The sequence below is a fragment of the Dermacentor albipictus genome, chromosome 8 (genome assembly GCF_038994185.2).
Source record: "Dermacentor albipictus isolate Rhodes 1998 colony chromosome 8, USDA_Dalb.pri_finalv2, whole genome shotgun sequence".
NCBI lineage: Eukaryota > Metazoa > Arthropoda > Arachnida > Ixodida > Ixodidae > Dermacentor > Dermacentor albipictus.
This window is the reverse complement of record NC_091828.1, coordinates 75,264,406-75,285,565: the sequence shown is the minus strand read 5'-3', so window position 1 is coordinate 75,285,565 and position 21,160 is coordinate 75,264,406. Positions and strand designations below refer to the sequence as shown.

General features: G+C 46.1%; 1 protein-coding gene and 1 long non-coding RNA gene across 3 annotated transcripts in view; one reads left to right on the top strand and one right to left on the bottom strand.

Annotated features, from left to right (window-relative positions):
- wake (wide awake) overlaps nt 1–15,704 on the bottom strand; it is a 505,847-nt gene extending 490,143 nt beyond the window's left edge. For both annotated transcript variants that reach the window (XM_065456373.2, XM_065456366.2), the window contains exon 1: nt 15,612–15,704. In XM_065456373.2, the coding sequence (XP_065312445.2) occupies nt 15,612–15,697 (86 nt within the window). In that variant the 5' untranslated portion in view covers nt 15,698–15,704. The remainder of the gene's footprint in view (nt 1–15,611) is intronic.
- Nucleotides 1–21,160, top strand: part of LOC135920952 (uncharacterized) — a 552,461-nt gene that overhangs the window by 136,688 nt on the left and 394,613 nt on the right. The window lies entirely within an intron of this gene.

The window sequence follows — 21,160 nt, the reverse complement described above, 5'->3', positions numbered from 1 at the left end:
AGTGTTTATCCTGACATCCTTAATCTCGTTTGGCACAGTGTTTTCGAGATACACGGAGAGTGCTTGCCTGTTGAGGACGCGCAGGTTGTCGGTAGCGTTCTGTGGCACAAACAGGATGGAGTGAGGCCATCGTTGAGGCGCTGTTTTCACTGTGTTCGAGCTGGACGCCGAAGATGAGTTGATAATTCTTCGTTTGGCCTTGCGGTACTGGACAAGTCGAAAGCTGTCTTCCGAGGACTCGTCACCTGATGCGGAGTACAGCTCTGTGTCCTCGCTACCACTCGATGTATTTCCTCGCTTCCTCGAACCGATGTCCGCGGGTGAACGGGAACCGGGAGGATCCTCGGGGTGTTGTACATCCATCACCGCGATGGAGGGGGCGGTAGACCCCACAGGTGCAGTGAGAAGTCCAGAAAAGCACAGAGACGGGCGAGATGTGTTCCGCAAGAGAAGCACTTCGTCTTCCTTCGTCTGTAAACACGTGGAAGTGACCATATTGCCTAATGCGATGCTTAATTCATCCTAAATAGCACGGAGTTAGAAGAAAGCGCTTCGTATATTCACCACTATTTGCTAACGTTACTTCTTGCCTGTGGTAAGATGGCGGCGCTTGGGATTCACTTTTGAGACGGCATCTCCACTCCAGCAAATTTTTTTTTCTTTTGACCTCCTTGGTCTAATATGACCACACCCATGCCGGAGCACCGTGTCTATAGCTACTGGCTTCTTGATCGTTCTTCCTCGAAGTACGAGCTCAATTGCTCGAGAAACAAGCAAGCAAGTAAACAATCAAGCAGCCAAAAAGTAAGACAGCGGTCCTCGCTTTGGCAGAAAATTACGGCCGCGATAAACTAGTTCAGAGACAAAGAAATAGCTGAAGCCTGCTGCTTTCATTTCTTCTGATTATTATTATTATTATTGTTATTTTGCTTCAAGGGTAGGTACGTTTAGGTCTCTGCGGTATGTGTGTAACTGTTATACGGGGAAGACGTAGCACTGCGTCCTTGGGATAGTCCTTGAGTTTCCTGAGGTAGTGCGCTCCAATGTAGCCTAGTTTCGCATTCCTATGCGTACTACAATAAAGAGAAACAAAAGTGTGGTTTGATCGAAGAGATAAACATAGCCGTTGTAGTCAATCCAGAAAGTGACAGTAGGCTCCTCGGCCAATAGTGTCTTTGTAGGAAACACGAAGCCATCCACCTTTCGTCTACTTTGTGTACCGCGATTAATCGAGTGTACCACAGCCCCACAGGTACGACAGATGCTCTTTGACAATGCTGTGGATTCTCTGCTGACTGTGTGCGATGTACGCTCTGTAAGGTCGCTCTGATTGTTCGTGTTCTTAAGTGTCACGAATCGGCCATGTGCTTTGTGTATAGAGAGGGGGTTCACTCCCCCCCCCCCCATGTCAGCGGGGCGACAGTTGCTGTGTTATGTGGGGTCACAGGCACCGCGCGCTGTTGGGTGACGCGTCGCGGCAGGCGCCAGGAGGGCGAGTGCCGATTCCGGGAAGTCGGTATTGTGCGCACGGTGTTGGCAGTCCGCCGACGGTCACACAGACGAGCCTTGAAAGGGACTGCTGTACAAGGTATTGTGGGTATGGCGCCCGAGTGCCTGACTAATTGGAGGCGCCGCCGAGGTTAAGAAGGGCTTAGCAACTCTGACCCCGTGCCGCATGCAGTGAGCATGGACCTAATCTTCTACGCGTCCGGAACGCAATCGCCAGCCTTGTTGTTGGGTGCGACTGCCTGTGTGGTGTCGAAGGCCCGCTTAGAGTGCACTCTGTAGGAATGCGGTGCACACGTAAAGAGTGCATTCGGACGACGGCGTCTTGGAAACACGCACTCGGAGAACTTTGTCTTGTAGACAATAAGTTTGAAGGACAGGGAGGGCCATCCGTCTCCCACATGGCCAAACTTTGAGTACAGCGGCACTACGTGGTGTCGATGCCCCTGCTTCCGAGACATTTGCGGCCTAGACGCCGTTGGGATTTGAAACAGTCTAGTGATAACTTGTTCGGGCCTGGCGTGTTTTGCTGAGCCCGTCACTAACTACGGAGAAATGAGAGGGCAACGGAGTTTTGGCGAAGAAGGAAAAGAGCTTTGTTTTCCAATATGTTTATTTTTAAGAGTAAGCCCATCCCTGTGGGTTGTGGCTTAGCAAACGGCTGACTCTGATTGGCAACTGAGCCTGTGGGACGGGCCAACGGCCCTACCGCCTTTTTTTCTTTGTATATTTGGGCTATAAAAATCGGGACGACATGCTGTCCCTCAGACTTGGCTGAAATCAGGATTGCTGATAGATCAGTGAGCCTCCGTACTATGTACGTTAAAACGAGTCTGGGCTCTAACAGTCATTGAGACAGTAGAAGAGTGAGACTTTGTTTCTCAGTTGTTCAAGTTTGTAATGTATTTGTTTTACCTGCCATGTATATAGAAAAGTTTCCGTATAAATATTTCTTGTACATCTGACCTCATCGTTTCCTGCCTGCGTTTAATCAACAACTGCCGATCATCTTCCGAGAAGCTTCAAGTTCCAACGGTGAAGCGAGGACGGAGAACGAACGAAACTTTACTCGCTCTTTTTCGATTTTCAATTTGATGTAACTACATTGGTTTATCTATTTCAGGAAAATATGTTTATCAACGATCTCCTGCAGGCATATACTGCCATTCTGTCACACAAGCTGGATTACTGTAAGAGGAGAACACACCTTTCAAGAATGATAAAAATTTACTAAATTCCTATTTAGATAATTGTTTTAGAACAGAGGTCCAAAAGCGCAATTGTAGCAGAGCAGTAATGGAACGATATCAATATAGTAGATATATTGTGCTGCGCATCAGTTTTGATAAATCCGTCCTTAAATTTTGTGGCAAAATACATTGGTGTTCGAGTCGACGTCGCTAATCAACATTTTATTTTCTTTCTTTTTTGTAAATCAGAAGGTTTCCCTGTGGCATAAAACATGTGAAGAATGCCTGTTATGACATGCACAGCCTTTTTCAGACAACGCTGGTTTTATTTTCTATAGTCTAGGTGTTAGGGAGCAGTGAATTGCGAATTGTTGATGGACGTGCACTAGTAGGCACACGACATTCGAATGTCCAGGACGCCTTCCAGACATCATCCGAGTTTAGTCAAATGACCGGGACGTAAAAATAATGTCGTCCTACGAACGTTGGTTTCCGTGAAGCCTCATAGGTTTCCAAAACCTATGAGGCTTAGGGAATGTCTTTCGCTCCTTCCGCAACACAGCACACCATGTCTTCTAGGAGTTGTAAGATCCTATTCGAACCGTAACGGCATGGCTTAGAAGACTGATTGTATCAAGGAAACCCTGAGACTATGCTTCAAAGGCACATGATGCTTTACTTTGAAGACGGCGGTGAGCTTAGGCAGTATCGGCTCCTTCCCATTTCGTATTACGCCCTTTCGCAATGGAAAAGCAGCTTAGTGTTTTACAAGTGCGTCTCGCCTATTAAGTCTTGCATTACACAACGGTTTCAAAGCAGATCCCTCGTTATACCTAGGGCAAGCAAAATATAGCAACCACACATTTTCATTGAATGTCTTCGAGGGGTAATCCGAAATACTCAGAGGGGTTTACCGGTGCATCTAAGCTTCAGTGATATGCTGATATCTCAAAATGTGGAAAAAGAAAGCCTACCTACAGTGCAGCCATTCGTCAAATCGCGGTGTGGTACCGAACGTGTGTGTGAGTATTTCACAGAGACGCTGTTCAGCGGAGTTTCGCAACGACCTTGCGCGGCGAAGGGTGGCATGCAACAGCGTGGTCGATATCAAATGTGAATGCAACGAAACATGCGTTGGAGATTGGAATTTACTTTCAAACGTAACGATCTTAATGATAATAAAATAAAACTTAAGTTGCGCATGGCTGTTCCAAATAGACAACTCGCACGGGCTTCCATTCCTTAAGTCCGCAATTTTTGCTTGTCACGTTGCGGTATACTGACCCCACGTTGTAGGTCAGCTAGGAGTTTGTACGGCTGCGGCGGCGAAAACTGGGGTGCGATCTTGTACGCGTTCCAAAATAGAACGGAGGCGGTCCGTTCCAGCGAGCCGCACACAGTTAGTCAGTTTGAACGGTGACGAACGCCATGACGTCAATTGTGAAGTGATATCTGCTGTCAATCATTCCATGTTGTCTGCTATCGGACGAACGCAATGGAACGGACCGCCAATTTCGCGATGGAAAGAACGGACCGCCTCCGTTCGAGTTTGGAACGCGTACAAGATCGCACCCCTGATGTCGCGGTGTTAATTGCAACGCAGCTTGCATGAAGGCCCTCACAGGGACACGACGGCGAAGCTGCGTTCGACCGAGGCCAGCAACCAGATCACTACACTGGGTGACAACGTCACAATAAAAAGTTAAGTGCGCTGTCTAACTCAAACACAATTTGCATACAGGTGCCAGCCAATTGGGCGTGCATATTTACGTGACGTCAAGGGGGTTTGCGTGTTTAAAACGGCTCCTTTTCTCGGTACAGATCAGCGTCTGCGTGATTGACTTTGGGATAAACTGTGAACGTCGTGGCAAAGTTGTTTTAGTGATATTGTTATCAGTGCTCACCCAAAGGAAATATTTTGACTTGAAACAAGGAGCTTTCCTTTTCTAATTAGCATAGCGTTTACATCAGAAAAGCAAAGTCATCAGGCTTCGAGCAGACTCTAGCTTTCTCGGCTTCATTTCAGAGGTGAAGGGGGCGTGCACTGCGTTTTTGCGAGTGGAGCTCGTATTGAACTCTCAGGTGGTCATCAAATATAGCACTTCCGAATGGTATGAGAACCCGCTTATGGAGATTCGTTGTCTTGGATGTATCACTTGCCAGATATACACGCATCTCTACATTATTTTCTCTCTTCTTCTACGTTAACTCATCTCAACAACGAAATCGGTGGCAAAGAAAGCGAACACACACCGAGTGTTTCGCTTCTGAAGGAATGCGAATGTGTTGACCAGACTTGCTCGATGTTGAAAATATTACGAAAGCGGAATTCACTCGCTCCAATCGAGACTATTTCTGAAATGTTACGTTTCTTTTTATAGTGCCTCCGACCTATGTGAGAACGCTTTGCAACGACGCTCGTACTGCTTTGGCTACAAAAACCCGAAAGAACAGATTTTGGTTACGAAGAATTAACACGACGCAAGTTGTGTGTACGCTCTTCCTTACATGAATATACGGCTTGCGCGCGCAACCATCTGCCACTGTTCTTCAGACACTTCTGCCTACACTTTCGCAGTAACAGCAGTTGCGTTGTTTAGTCAGCCTCCAAGCTTGTTGAGTTTGGTCTTTCCGTGTATATCAATGTGCACATCACGTTTCTCGCCCAACAAATGCAATCTGATGGATAGATTTGCCTTTGTGATGCGTCAGTGGCTCGCTGCTTTGTTGAGAGAGGAAAAATTATGCGAGAAACATTGATACCCAGGCAACAAGTACACTATAGGCCCACAATGATGAAATGGCTAGACGACGCACACATGTGTGACGCACTGGTGCATTGAATGGTTAGCGAACTGCGAGTATAATCTGTATATAATCTGCGTGATGTGCATATAGTTCGTGGAAGAAATGTTATTTACAAGTGGAGAAAGAAACATTAAGGGCCAAGTTTGCTGTTACTTGAATATCGCGCCGATAACGTCAGTATATCGAGTATAATATAATATAATATATAATATAATATCGAGTATAACGTCAGTGAGTCTTTGGGTACTCATGTAGGCCAGCTGGACGGCAGAGCGCTCGTATGAAAAAAACTACATATATATATATATATATATATATATATATATATATATATATATATATATATATATATATATATATATATATATATATATATATATATATATATAGTGTTTCTCACATTTTTTACCACTTGCCGCTTATAAAAGCGAAGCATGTTTAGCCTCGTCTTTAGCACAATGCGCCATGTAGGTATGCAGGTAGTAGGTAGCTAAGTAGGTTCCTCTATGTAGCCCCGCTTTAACAAAAAAACAACTAATGTGTAATGTAAAAACTAATGTGCGAACTAATGTGTAGCGCCAGTGTCATCGAATCTCTATCGTCGAGCACAGCAGCCCTGTGCTCTACCCATCAGGCCACGACCTCCTCCCCGTCCTTCCTTTTCTTTCACAGTATTTATTACAAATATAAAACACACGTGGATAAGTCATATACATAGCGGCCAAAACAGCCATAGCAGCGTCTACAAAACGAAAAGAGACACTTGACAGTACAGTTATTACTGTTAACAGTTATCCAAAGGCCCGCATAAGGATACACTTGACCAGCAATAGGTACCAGTTCTAATGGAAACCTCTTTGATTATGGAAGTATTTCAGCTGTGAAATCATCTGAATGAAATATAACGATCGCATGCCTACTTCTCTCGTTCGAAAGCCAGCCAGCGTTGGTTTGGTTTGGTCTGGTGCCTATGGGTATGGCGCTATTGATCCACTACGGCGAATCGGTCATGAATCGAGCGGCAGCAGGTCAGAAGGAAAGAAATGCTCTCGGAAACGCTGGGTGTGCGCGCCCCGTGACATATACCCCGTCTTCTTTCCCTTATGAAGGCTGGCACTCTCAGGCGCCGTGTTATAGAGCGCACTATATCCGGAACAGGGAGAGAGAGGAGGGAAGGAAATTGCTGTGAGTTCGATGACGTGTGTCGCCTTACAGAAATTGCATTAATAGTTTTCCCCCTTTCCCATTCCCCCGGTGTAGGGTAGCCAACCGGACGTGATTCTGGTTAACCTCCCTGCCTTCTTCTTATCTCTTTCCCTCCATATCCGGAACCGGCCCACTTCTTTCACTTCTTTTCTCGTAGCAGGCTACGCGGAAATTGTGCGGCGTTGTGCCGACTTCGTGATTGCCCAAGTTAGTGAGCTTTAACATTTCCTCATGACAGCACAAATGTCGCCGCAGTTTTACATACAACTAACGATTTCGCCACGGATACGTTCGACTGCACAACACGTAGTCGCTGACGACGTCACTGTCTCTCTCGGGTTCACACTCGTCCACTATACTTACGCAGAAACCAACAGATGTTAAGTCTTGTGGCAGCGTCGAATCGCCGGCGTAGAAACTGCGCCGTGTCCACGGCACGATCGTCTTCAACGCGCTAGTCGTGCTGCTGTCGCCACAGACACGTATTTGTTTGCTACACGCACAAACAACTACTCAATTTAGACAAGCACATTGATCCACCTGGTGTCGCTTCGCGGAACCCCAACAATACTAGATAGCTAGATACGTGCTCGATGATTTGCATAACATCGATTCCCACAGTGCGTGGGATCTGCGCAATTGCTTTTTTTTAGCATTTCTCCCTCCTCCACTGTAGGCTAGAAACGGCAAAATTGCAGTATACAGCATCCGTTTGTCTTGTGGGCAGACCTACGTCGGGGAGACTGGAAGCTGTTTGCGCACTCTAATTATAATATATATATATATATATATATATATATATATATATATATATATATATATATATATATATATATATATATATATATATATATATATATATATATATATATATATATATATATATAGGGGGGGGGGGAGTTTGCCACAAGGAATCACTAATAAAATATGCCAACTCTGCATTGTGCAAGAACTGCTGCAGTGTTCATGCAAACACATCTAGCGCCTACCACCGCCGCTGCAGTTGTATTCGGGTAGGTCTAGGTGGTTCAACTCCAGCCTTTCTTAATTTATTAACCCTGGTCGCCCGCATTCCCCACACATCCGGAGCAGGTGTCGAAGAGTCCTCGAATTCCCACCGACTGCGCAGTGTCGAGTGAGACCGGCGAAAAGAAAGTGCGACGCCTAAGAGGATTGGCGAAACGAATGCGTGCGGTTCGTGAGGCTGAACACAGACAATGCGCAGTGCGAGCAGCGAAAATGGAAAACTCGAACTCATCGCATCCCTTGCGTTGTTTTGCGACAAAAGTAGAGCGCACGGAGCAGGACGAAAGAGAAGAAGCACGAATGAGGCGCTCCTTCGCTTTCGTCATTTACCACGCGCTGTTGCTCTGTTTAGCTCCAACGTGCACGAACCGGCACAATGTAAGTACTTTTTTTTTTTAGAGGTACACCACATTTCACTATATGAGGCGAAGGAATCTGCGGCAAAACACCTATGTTGGATATACGCGGAAGACCAAAGTAGCGCCGGGGGATTCAATAACCAAATGCAAAGCGCAATATTAAGGCGGGGGCAGGTGGCACAGGAGCATATTTCGAGAGCTTCGAAAACAACTTCTCCGATAAGGCGTTATGATGCCGCCGGGCCGAACGAATGCGCAAGGTGATGAGATCCCGAAGGAGCGAGCAGGCAAGCAGCAGCACAAGTGGATCACATGAGGAAAAAGAACACCGCGGTTGTTTTCCTCCCCATGAACGACTTATGCTGGCGGAGCTGTCAGAAGCATTATATTGCACCTATGCTCGACTACGCTACTATGTATGGAGCTACGCGACAACTTCGCTCATGCTGCCTGGGTATTTATGATTATGACACAGTTTTATCGTCCATATCCCTATATCGGATGCGGGGGAAATAAATGCAAACAAGAAAACATAATTGTTTTCATTTTTACTTTGCAATTTTCTCTTTCAACTTCCTAAGCTTCTTTGTGAAATTTTTGTTGGAGCCTATCCCCATGACATACATTTTACTTCGACAAAATGGTTCGAACGTTTACGTCGATATATTCAAGTCCATTGCTTGTTCTTTGACTGGTTTCTGCCTGCATGTTTGATTTCAGATGATGTTGCACCTACGCGTGCTACATTCCTCGTTGTTTTTGTTTGTTTTCTGCTGTAACCTTACTAAAGTGCAAAAGAGCCTAGGTTTTGCTTGTTCACGAAAACTTTGAGAAATCGATGAATGAATGAATACTTTTGTCTCTTGTCTTGTAGTTAGGTACTCAAAATCCTGCGACTACCGTGCCCTGCTCAACCCCTACCCCAGGAACACATAAAAAGATATACAAAATGCATGGAAAGAAAAATTACAATGTAAGTTCTCGAATCAGAATGTAGTCTTGCCCGTGGCTAATACGACACGCCACTGCAATCAGAACGAAGCGAAGAGGCGGCTGACGTCAGTCTCACGTCAAACGAGGCGATACGGAACGGCGGCCTCATTGCGAGACTCGAATAACGAAAAAAGCGGCGAAGAAAGAAAGAAGTAAGATCTGACATCCATCAGGAAGCGAAGGTAGCTGCGCAATCTCATCCGGTGGATTGGGAAGCAGCCGTTAGGCTTCTAAAATCAGCCATCGCCCAGGGGAAATTAGGCGTGAAAATTAGCGTCGTCCGCGGGAAGGGATTTGCGGGCCGCCATGCTAACTGCTCACCTATACGAACGCCCTTACCTTCTGCGACCTAGCCAACTCCTACGTTTGGTTAGTTTTCTGCATTTCCACTTTCTATGGCACGAAAATCGATGACTTCCTCGTAAGGTTAGTTCAGTGACGAGGACCACGTTCTGCTGTAAAATTTTATCCCTAAATTTTTACCTACCCGAGTTCAAGCTTCTCGACCTGCACGCTTGTTTTTTGGTTTCTAATGAAAAAGGAACTCTCCATTTTTATTCTTACTTTTGCCGCTGATTCGAATCATAGCGCATAATAAGCATAGTTAGCATAGTTAGCATAGCATAGTTTCCCCATGATCATCTCCCGTTATTTTATGCCTGGCCTATTAAGTTTCCTTTGGAGTTGTTAACATTGGGCGACTCACGAGCGCCAGCTTGCGCTGGACGTCACTATTTCATCGAAGCTCATTCTACAGGGTTACATTTCTAGGGATGCAATCTCTGGTGCGGTGGTGTCTTTTGTTGCATTTTTTTAACTGTTGCGCATTTTATAATTTTCTGGAGTGTCCGATGGGATGGGTCCACCTCGTTATACAGGCCTTCTTAAGTTCTACTGACTCACTGTCACCGGAAATATCTGACCGCCACAACGGCGGCCTTTGAAAACACACTGGTCATATTGCAAATAATGGCGTATCTTCATCAAATCGGTGTGAGAGCGCCCACGTACGCCTCCTTCACAAAACGGCAGTAGTCTTCACAGCACGACAGCTGGGACGGGCTCAGTCATACGATATCTATACGTGGTTACAATGCTTACCTTTCACAGACCTCAGACCCCAAAGCTCTAAAAATTAAAGGCACACAGGAATAAAACGAGCTGCGCCTGGCTGAAAGCGTCAATGTTGCCGGATTCGAGGCGCTCGTTATATAATAAACCATTATATAACGAGGGTCTCGAATCCGGCAACATTGATGCCTTCAGGTAGAATAAGTGGGTTTATTGACCAGCTACTTTCCCCGAAAAAGATCACGTTCTCGTGACGCCTGCGGCAAAAAGAACTTTCCACGTCTTCCGCCAAGGTCTGAGAGTGATGGCGCTGGCTAACACTCCCAGGGTTCTACTAGTACACATAAATACCCAAGATAGTGGATGGGGAAACAGCGCCGCGGTAGCTCAATTGGTAGAGCATCGCACGCGAAATGCGAAGGTTGTGGGTTCGGTTCCGACCGGCGGCAAGTTGTTTTTTCATCCACTTTAATTTCCATTATTTATCGTTTCTTCATTCCATTTATTAAGCACAAGTAATTTTCCCTATATTGTCCTTGGTGTCAGTGTTTGTTGGCCTCTCATGATATGACTAATAAAAATCGGGCCCCTCGGTTAACCCCCTTTCTTCTCGTTTATATATATATATAATGTGCACTCCTCTAGAAACCCCTCTTTTTAGGGCGTACCCAACATATGTGTAAACGATAATGCCAAATGGACAGCACGAATGTCAAACACCGCACCTCATTTTTGTCTGTCAATTTTTATTCCATATCCGATGGTCACATTTTCACAAATATTCGTATTGAATTCGATCCGGAATTTTCGCTGTTACTACACGTTTAATGATTTGCGACTAGACAGCGAGACATCTCTCACTTTCCGCGTCTCGCCATTTCATCGACTTACGAGGGTCAGGGTTGATGAATCGCCGCATGAGAGTGCTGAGCCCCAATCTGTCGAGTCAGATCTGCCCGTACTTGACCACCACCGAAGGAACATACGATCGCCAGAAGTGCCCCCAGAATTAGGACGATTGCGGATACGGATAAAGCTAGGACAAAAAAGAACAGTACGAACAGAACATACGGGAATACCCCATGTCCGAAGCGCAAAAGGAAGGCGGAAGTCCTAAGTGCGCAATCCGGCTCGCCGAACTAGCCACTCACAGGCCAGCGTTTCCTATACAAAAGCGGCATTGTAACCAACGATCGATTGGTCGACTGCGAGAAAAGGCCATTTTGCACTGTCTCAAGTGGAAGGAACCAATTAGGCCACGTGCCCCGTTGGCCGGAAAATCCCAATCGATGACCTCAGAGCGAGAGTGAAACAAACAACCGCGCATTGTTCGAGGCACATGTGGGATGATGAACGATTTCTGCGTAAGACGACGGACCGAATAAAACCGCAGCGACGACAGCTTTCTTCTCTCTCTCTGTTTTTTCGCTCGTGGTGACGACTGGCTGAAGCAGGTCTTCATTGTCCCAGAAGTGAGGCAAAGGTTGTGTGGTTGTTGAAAAACCAGTTCAAACAACTCCGTAAATCATCGGGCCGTTACTGGTTCTTAGAATATACATAGCCGTGTATATGTGTAACGTTTATATTCAGTTCCTACGCAGTGGCAATAATATATTGAGGTGAAACGGTGGAATCGACCCTTTATTGCAAGAGCACGAGTGGCTAGCGCACCTAGGATGAGCGATTATGATGGTTATAAAAGATGAGGAAGGATGATGAGGAAGATGAGTATGAGGATGAGTTCGTATAAGCGATGATGACAATAAAAAAAGTTGCTTGTTCAAAGGGAAGGAGAAATCGGGCAGGGGTTCCTAGTCCGGTGCTCCTATGACGTCGTCGGCGATGGCCCCTGGCCGTCAGATGAGTGCCCGGCAGACCTCGGGGGCGCCGTCGAGAAGGAGGCCTTCCCACTGTTCCGTGGTGTGGGATGCCCACAAATGATTGCACCCGCGAACGGAAGCGGCCAGCCTGGCCGCAAATTCAGCTATCGAAAAACGCCGATGCATGGGCTCGAGGCGATATACATGCAGGATCTCTGCCGCGTGGCACCTTCAGTCGGTCGGTCTCTCAACAGCTGCAATGTGGCAGTTCACCGAGGAGGACTGCCATGTGAATCCCCAGCGGCCGATGTGTCGAGATCGAAGCTTTTTCACATCAACCGGGCACTCACACGGGGATCCAAAGCGGCGCATCTTCGCCAGGGAGATGTGAAAAAAGACACCGTGAATGACATCGTGGTGACTCTTGCGATCTCCTTGGTTTGAGGCGGTGTTTATGCGAGCACGTTGGCGACCTCGGGCAAAACGGGGACTGGTTGCCAATAGATGTTGAAACGTTGATGGGACCAGAATAGAAAAAAATAACATCGACGGGAGAGGTTGGATGTTGGCCGTATAGACCAGCAAAGACAGAGAGTAACCGGTGGTTCGTTGAACAGCGCTGTTATAGGCAAGTCTGACAAAGGGAAGAACTGCTTCCCAGATACGATGGTAATGGTTGGATGTACAGGCGAAAAGCGGTGATGACCGTTATGTACAGATGAGGACAATATACTGTCACAATATAATAACACGTATTTAGTTGAAGTTGAGGTACAGCGTACGCACGTTTGTCCCAGAAATTGTGCACAGAAAAAAAAAACTTCGCTTCATTCTTCTTCAGCGATTGGTCTGCTACACCATGTCACAACATTATAACAGGCGCGATTGGTTTATTCGCAAAATGACAGATGGTCAGCGTAGCAATATGTACCGGATGGCCAAGCAACCAAACACGCGCGTTTTGTCAACCTTTTATTCGGTTCCTCCGAGCAGCGTAATAATAAAACCGGTAGAGTGACGCAAAAAAGTACGTAAGGCACTGCGATGTAGCTAATCAGCAGGCACTTCACAGCACTGTGGCCGATTACAGGGTCAATTCGCCCATTAGAGGGCGGTCGTGATGCTATATATAAACATTTGGCTGAAGACAAACGGCTTCTGGCTATCAGTGTCAGTAGAATCTTAAGCGTACTTCCCCGCATTATTCTATCTCAATCGGCTTAGTTGAGACCTGGTTAAAAGGTTACTCGCCTGATAGTTTGCAAGGCCTTGGTTGCGAGGCCACGACCCTGTAGTTTCTCACCGCGAAAGTTACAGTACGACCTATTCGTAAAACGACGCAGTCGTCATTTGGTGTGGACATTACGGTAGTAGCATGCACTAAACAATGGCCGTGGCTTATGTTGTTCCGGAAAACTTGGCAAAGACATAAGGGAAGCGAACGGAACGTTGGCCTTTTCCCCAGTAAATCACCACATAAAGCTTCCGCAAGAAGTGCAACACACTGATAAGAAGGTTGAGTCTACTACAATTAACAATGTGTGTGGGCGTCTTCTTTTTTTTCGCAATTGTTTCACGACCGAATGTCAATGAACGCACACCTAAAGAATGGAGCAGGCGGATACTTTTTTTCCTTCCGTCGCCAGTCTCATTAGCTTGCCTTTCACGAGGTCACCTCATTCCGCGAATCATTATTTCCCCAGCGATAGGAAACAGAGCCCGGAAGCGGCGGGAAATCGGGAAATGAGAATGCAACTTCGAACATTGTAGCTCAGCCGACGCTAGAGTTTCGCTGACCGATATACAGAACTGATCGAATTTTAACTTAATTTAACTCTCTCTCCCTGTTATCGTTGTTTTCCCCCTTTCCCATTCCCCTGGTGTAGGGTAGCCAACCGGACGTGATTCTGGTTAACCTCCCTGCCTTCTTCTTATCACTTTCCCTCCCCTCCTCCTTTAACTTAATTTTGTTTTTCTCATCATTTCTTTCGTTTCTCTAAACAGAGGACCATTCTGGTTCTCGCCACCGACTTTGTATTCATACTTTTTCTTCCGTCGAAGTAATAGAAGCACCCGCTGAATTCCCGTCACAACAACTGTTTGGAACGGCGTTCCGCACTGACCATGATGTCGACGCTATTCATTCGTTAACTTATGAACCGTCACGGCTCGCATCGCTGTATTCCACTTCTCTGGCATGAAGCAGCAAACTAAGACATTCCTAAATGATCTAAGAGAATACTTGAGACTACTGAGATGTGCAAAGAAGCGCGAGGCGTTATAATAATACTGCGCTCGAATAAATCAAAGCTTATCGATGTCCACGATAATTACCGCGAATAGTAAACTGTGTGTCCTTATAGTTCGTAATAATTTTTATTCTGCATTATTATATCTTTATTGGCACACCTGTCGTACACCCTGATGCACTATGTTACAAGCGACCACTGTGGCGCTCGTGCTTGTTATTTTTTAGTTGTATGGTTAGTCATGTGCTCCCTTTTGTACAGGAGAATTTAAGGCTTTGTTATTCAAGCGCAATTTTTTCATCCTTTGTTCTGCTACGACCACTGCTGTAACGTGCTCGGGCGAATGTGGGCGCCGAAATAAATAAATAAATAAATAAATAAATAAATAAATAAATAAGACAAAACAAACCAGAAAATGAATGAATGAATGAGTAAAAAAATAAATAATTAATTAGTTAATTATTTATTCGAAGCTTTATTTAACTACCATCCCGACAAAATGGCTTGATTCTATCCTCACCACAACTATTCCCCCACAACTATTCTCACAGATATGCCGGTGAACGGCTCTGTTTTTTACGGGATTACGCAGTGATACACCAAATGGTGTATATTCACTACAGCAAATATACACCTTTAACGCACAATCCTTTTATTACGGCGACGCTTTCCATGCCTTCCTTGCAGGAGTTTAACGTGTTTGCTCGATCGGTTTCTGTCGCGGCAAAGATGGTCGATCCAGAAGATATCGTAATGAAAACTGGGCCTGGCATAAAAAATAACGTAATCCAAGGTAGCGCGTGTCAATTGGATCACGTGGTAAGAGTCTCGGCGCCTAGCCGGGCAGGCACGTACTCGATACGCTGCTGAACACGGTGCAGAACACGTGCTTGTATGTACATTATTATTAGTTTTCTTTTCTCCATGTTCCTATGACTTAAGTTTTGCGTTGTTGTTGTACCCGTAACTTTTTTTCGTTTGCGTTTCTCCTGCTCCTGCTTCTTTCTTTACGTGATCCACTTACTTGGTTCAATGTTTTTTTTTTGTTTTGTTTTACTACCTCTTTTCTTCTTCTCATTGTAATTCATGGCTTACACGTTTGGAAAAACGACCCTTCATAGGGCAAGTTCTCCATCTTTAAGAGCTATTAAAGAAGATTAGCATTGGAACTTTCATATCACTCGTGAAATCGATCCCAGACATGGCCTCCGGTGATACACGGAATAGGCTTTCCCTAAGTTTATGCTTACTCGAGTGAACCAGACCAATGAGGATGCGATCGTGTCGACACGATGAATGTGTTTTCAACAACTGAAGTTGCGAAACGAGTGTCGTTCAGGAAGCATAAAAGTGCAAAGACTGTCGCCGAGGCCTTGCCCTCACCGACTCCAAAGTGAAGTCACGGACACCGACGGACAACCTCGAACCAATTCCGCCAGCCGTGGGACCATCCCACGCAGCTGCCGCATCACTCACCTGCAAGGAGAAGAAAATACAAGTTACCGTCGTTCGTATAAAAAAACTAAATGCACGGTACAGCTGCAGAACATAAATTTTAATCAGTAAAAACTGCGACTCAGCGAGTTCTCACATGTTCAAATAGACCGAACAAGCTCAGGTGTTATAACACCTGAAAGAGTCCGATGTATAACAAATATACCGTGCGTAAAGTCATCAAGTGAGAGAGCTGGTACATGCGATAGTGAAAAGGTAGATTTGTTTGCGCTTGCCGGGAAAGCGCATGGTAAATAATCAACCCGAAACACTTGTCAAAGCGAATGTCAGTGAATGAACAGTTCGTACACATCGCGACGTCGCGTCAACAGATTGTGAACGACGTAAACGCGCTGTGAAGTGCTTGCGCAAGAATATCTTTAAAAAAATGCAGGTTTCCATTTAGCTATTGCACTAAATTACACTTTTTTTCTCTTAAAAGCAAACGGTCACATAGTTTTTAGAGTGAAAGTGTCTTTATTTGTTGGTGCATCTGGCTGACTGTTGTTTCGGCGACTAGACAACTTGAGTCATTGGACAGATGCCACTTGGTACGTGGCCACTCATCACCAAACTCCAAGAACGAGTATGTGCCACTGGATATGCGCCCAAATATACAAGCAGAAAAGGAGGCAAGAAGTGAAAAGTCGACAAGAGACTCGGCGCTGTTCATCATAGTTTCGAGACAGTACTTGATGCACACAAGGTACCAAATGTTTATTTCCCTTAACACTCCTTTCGGCTACGGCATAGACAGATCTATGCCTTCAGAGTCATCATGCAGCACAAATGCTGAGGATGTATTCCGCGATGAATACTCTTCGGCGATACTATCACCTTGGCCCCGCCTTTGCCATCGGCGCGCGCTGATTGGACACTTTTGCAAAATCTGATAAGCTGATTGGCTGCTTGAGCACTACGTCATCCGATTTTGCTGAACCAGCCAAACAGCGCACGCCTGACGGCGACACTGTCGCCGAAAATGATCGTCGCAGAATGCATCTCCTGCAGCGACGTCTGCGTCCACAAGGTCACAACGCGACAACAATGCTTGCAGTGACGTCACTGCCCGCGATAAAACGTGTTGGTTTCACTTCCGTGAGTTAACACTGGCGAAATTGGCACGTTGCCGTGGGCTGTCGATGGGTCTCAGTTTGCGTGCAGCCCAACAGGCAACACCAGCTAATGCCGAGGGTAAGCTCTCTGTCGCCGTGTCACGCGACTAACACAAAGCATGGCGAATCGGAGCATTATCATGCAAAAGCGGGGGCATACACAGTTTTAGTATCGTGAAAGCAGAAACACTGCGCACGCTGCAGAAAAACAGGACCTAAGTATGCACGCGCAGAACCTAATGAGAAGCTTGGCGCGTTACGCACGCACAGGCTGTCTACTGGGTAGTATAGGTAGCCCCGTGCGCGTACGTACAATAGCGTGCGTGTACTGACTTTGAGTGGCTTGCGGAGATAGCGGGACAACATGGCGGCGCCCAGTGCACCCCCGGTTGCATTCGTATTCGTTCTTGCTAATGGCTTTTCATTGCGATGGCAGGGAATAAATGGCAAAATAGTCTTTCGATTAGTCTCACCTCACTTGCAGGAAGAATTATTAATGTAAGAAGCAAGCTCTTTTCAGTAATTCGGATGACAGCGCCCGCGTTCGCAAAAGATTTATTACGTCACAATCATTTGTAACAGCAGATGCGAGCCAATCGTGATGGATATTATTGACGAAGCCGTCGCGCCTGCGGAAAGCGAAATTAACGTACTAAAAGCATCGTGCTTTTTGCCCCATTCGCCTGTTTTGATGATGTCATAGCTTAAGAAAAGAAGCCCTCGTTGCCGCGAAAGAGCTGCAGTTTCTACGTAACGGATGGCACCGCAGCATTCGTAGTTGGCTGTGGGATTGGCCGCTGCCGAACGCTGTTAAAACTCTCCCCAAGGACATGCGCGCCTGTCGAGCCCTATATGGGCTTTGAGACATCGCCATTTATGTATGTATGTATGTATGTATGTATGTATGTATGTATGTATGTATGTATGTATGTATGTATGTATGTATGTATGTATGTATGTATGTATGTATGTATGTATGTATGTATGTATGTATGTATGTATGTATGTATGTATGTATGTATGTATGTATGTATGTATGTATGTATGTATGTATGTATGTATGTATGTATGTATGTATGTATGTATGCATGTATGCATGTATGTATGTATGTATGTATGTATGTATGTATGTATGTATGTATGTATGTATGTATGTATGTATGTATGTATGTATGTATGTATGTATGTATGTATGTATTACTCTCACCCTATCTTCAGCAAATATGCAGCCTTTATGCACGCGCCCGCATAAAAGGCCGAAACTCTACAGTAAAGCTGCGTAATACAACGTTCCCGAGCGATGACGACTTGAAAGTGAGCAGGAATACGCGTTCTATCGGTTCTCTCTGCCGATGATAACTCTGGCTAGTGGTACAGGACGGTGCGTATAACGGCGTGTATAAAAAAGCGACGTGTCTGCTGCTTCTACGAACCCCTAAGCGTAGTTCGCGGGTTGTGAGTCGGAGGCCTCACTATATGTCCTTGAACAGCGGCGACAAAAGCTCCCCAACCATCAAAGCAGAACAACTTTGCTAATCGGGTCTTTTGTCTAGGCCCCCTGATCGGCGCATCCACAACGCCTACAACATGTTATGCAGGTCTTATTATAATCAGAGGTCATTTCGGTTGCGGGAAGGTTTTTCTGACTGTCCCCGACAAATGCAGCGGAACAAGCGTAAATGTAAATGAACACCATGCAGATAGAAATACGAGAAGTGGACACATAGAAGTGGAGTATAAATCATCTCCTTAAAGGAATACCACGAGGAGCCACATGAAAAAGAGAGGGAAGACAAAGAGGTATAGTTCCGGAAGGCACGCCACAAAACAAAATTATGTTGCCATACCAGCTCGCCCAACTTTCGATCCTGCCACAAAGCATCACACATAGAGTATAAGGACTACAAACGAGAATCCAGCGCCTTATTAGACAATAATTCTATAATAGAGCTTTGTGATCCTCGAACCGATGTAAAGCTTGATATTTCATACATAAGAAATCATTAGGCACAGTACGCTAAAAATAAAGCTGCTGTAACTTGGTCAGCAGTACGGAGCGACAGATGTTGAAAGTTCGCCAATCTAAAAGTAAGTACCCATACATTTACCTGTAATGTAGCAGTAGATCGCTGCATTCGCTTGCTCGTCTAGCATTCTTTCTCTCGTATTTGGGGCAAACAAACAAGTAGGAGGATGGAATCAAAATAGGTTAGATTGCATATCAGACAGGCGTTCACGCGTTTTTCGTCGGGAAGCTTCGACGACCCTGGAGGCAAAAATCACCTGCTGCAGTCGCTGTTCTACGGTGCACTTGACCATCTTAACCACATTTAACAATGTTATATATTCTGGTTATGGGTCAGATAAGTGCATGTTAACAGAGCACCAAACTCAGCGCTACCCGGCGGCGCTCGCTCCACAGCTCTCACTGATGCGTTATACACTAAAATCGTAGGCAGGACAAGAGTGAACCGGTGAATATCGTTAATATTCACCAAAGATATGCGATGGAACGATGCGCCGAGCGCCAGTTATAATAGTTCATTACAAGAGAACCGAATATTGGGCTGCTTAGATTTTGTACTGCCCTTAGAATTATGCAACGACATTGCCAATTTGAGCGAAACTCTTCTATAGGTTGCGACACGATTACTCGCCAAGACTTCGGCCATTGATGTCCATCTCTGAAAGCTAAAGCTAAGCTATCATGAAAGGCATGCCACAGCAGCCGAGCCCAACGAAAAGAATGAAATACTGCGAGGCTCCGAATGAATTTCGACCAACTGAGGTTATTCAGCTTGAGGCATGCTGCTGGCGCGCAGGCTCTTGCTTCGTGGTTTTAGTATGATTATTATTATTCTACCCACATTGGTTTTGCGAACGGAAGAGAGCCCGCAAATGCACGCAACCTTGCCGCGCGACTGGCCGCTCCAGGCACATTGCGTGTATTCGCGGGCTCCTTTCACGCTCGGAAAAACACTTTTATGCAGCACGTACTGAGCAACAGAAAGCTGCAGCGGGAGTTTTTCATGTCCCTCTACAATTTTCTCATTGACACTTCTCATCTAATTATAATATCTGAGAAGCTGGTTAACTAATAAGGACTAATTATCTAATTAGGCCGATTGCAAAAAAAATAATTTGAGTATCTCCAAGCGACGGCAAACTACATTACCTTCGTTCTGTCCAGCAACGTGGCATTCGCGTATTTTAAAATTTTGGATAAAGTTACGTGGGACGCCCTGTATAGACCGGCCACCGGCGCGGTCTGTCTCTTCCACCACGCGAATTTTTGTACCATCTCCATGGAAATTTCGTCCAACGGAAAGCACAACCGAACTAGCCAAATTACCGCACCGACTGGCAGTGGGACAGCATCGTCAACGACTTCGCAGAGTGAGGGGCAGTATCGGAACACTGGCATGATGAGCGGCATCATAGCCTGCTGTAAAAAAATTAAATTAAATTATGGGGTTTTACGTGCCAAAACCACTTTCTGATTATGAGGCACGCCGTAATGGAGGACTCCGTAAATTTCGACCACCTGGGGTTCATTACCGTGCATCTAAATCTAAGTATACGGGTGCTTTCGCATTTCGCCCCCATCGAAATGCGGCCGCCGTAGCCGGGATTCAATCCCGCGACCTCGTACTCAGCAGCCCAACACACATAGCCTTCTCTAGAACACGACGACGACGAATGCGCGAGCAGTAGCACTAGCGCGTCTCTGTGGCCGCGTGACTTTTCTATACCATCTCCGGCAACAATGCCGAATTTCTCGCCTCGTGAGCCATGTATTGTTCTTGCACTTTTCGGTGCCTCTATAAACCGGGTGCACAGTTCGCGCTAAGCTTTACAGCCAGCTTCCTGTTTCGTAGCAAACACACGCACCCGCGACGAGGTCATTTACTAAAGCTCGCAATACTTGCCCGTGCGAGAGTCCAGCAGCGCAAAGAATGGCCTCCTAAGCGTCTCGCAACGTGCCTGATCGTGCGACAGCGTTGCGATATATTAATATCCGCCCGCAAGGACGCACCTATCGTACCTCACGATGAACCGCGAGCGTAGAGAAGTCGAGGCCCCAAAATAAAGAACCGGATTAAGGGTATCTGTACCACCGGATATTAGTTCGCCTGGACGACGACGCGTCCGTGCATTGACCGGCAATAAACGCCGCCAGACGACGTGAAACGAGACGAAAACCGCGGTCTTGCAACCTCGCCAGAGGGCTGTAAAGCGCGCTATTGTACAGTCGCGCTAAAATCACTTGGGTTGGCAGACTGACGCAAGTGTCCGCCCAGCCGTGCATACGCTAACCCTCAG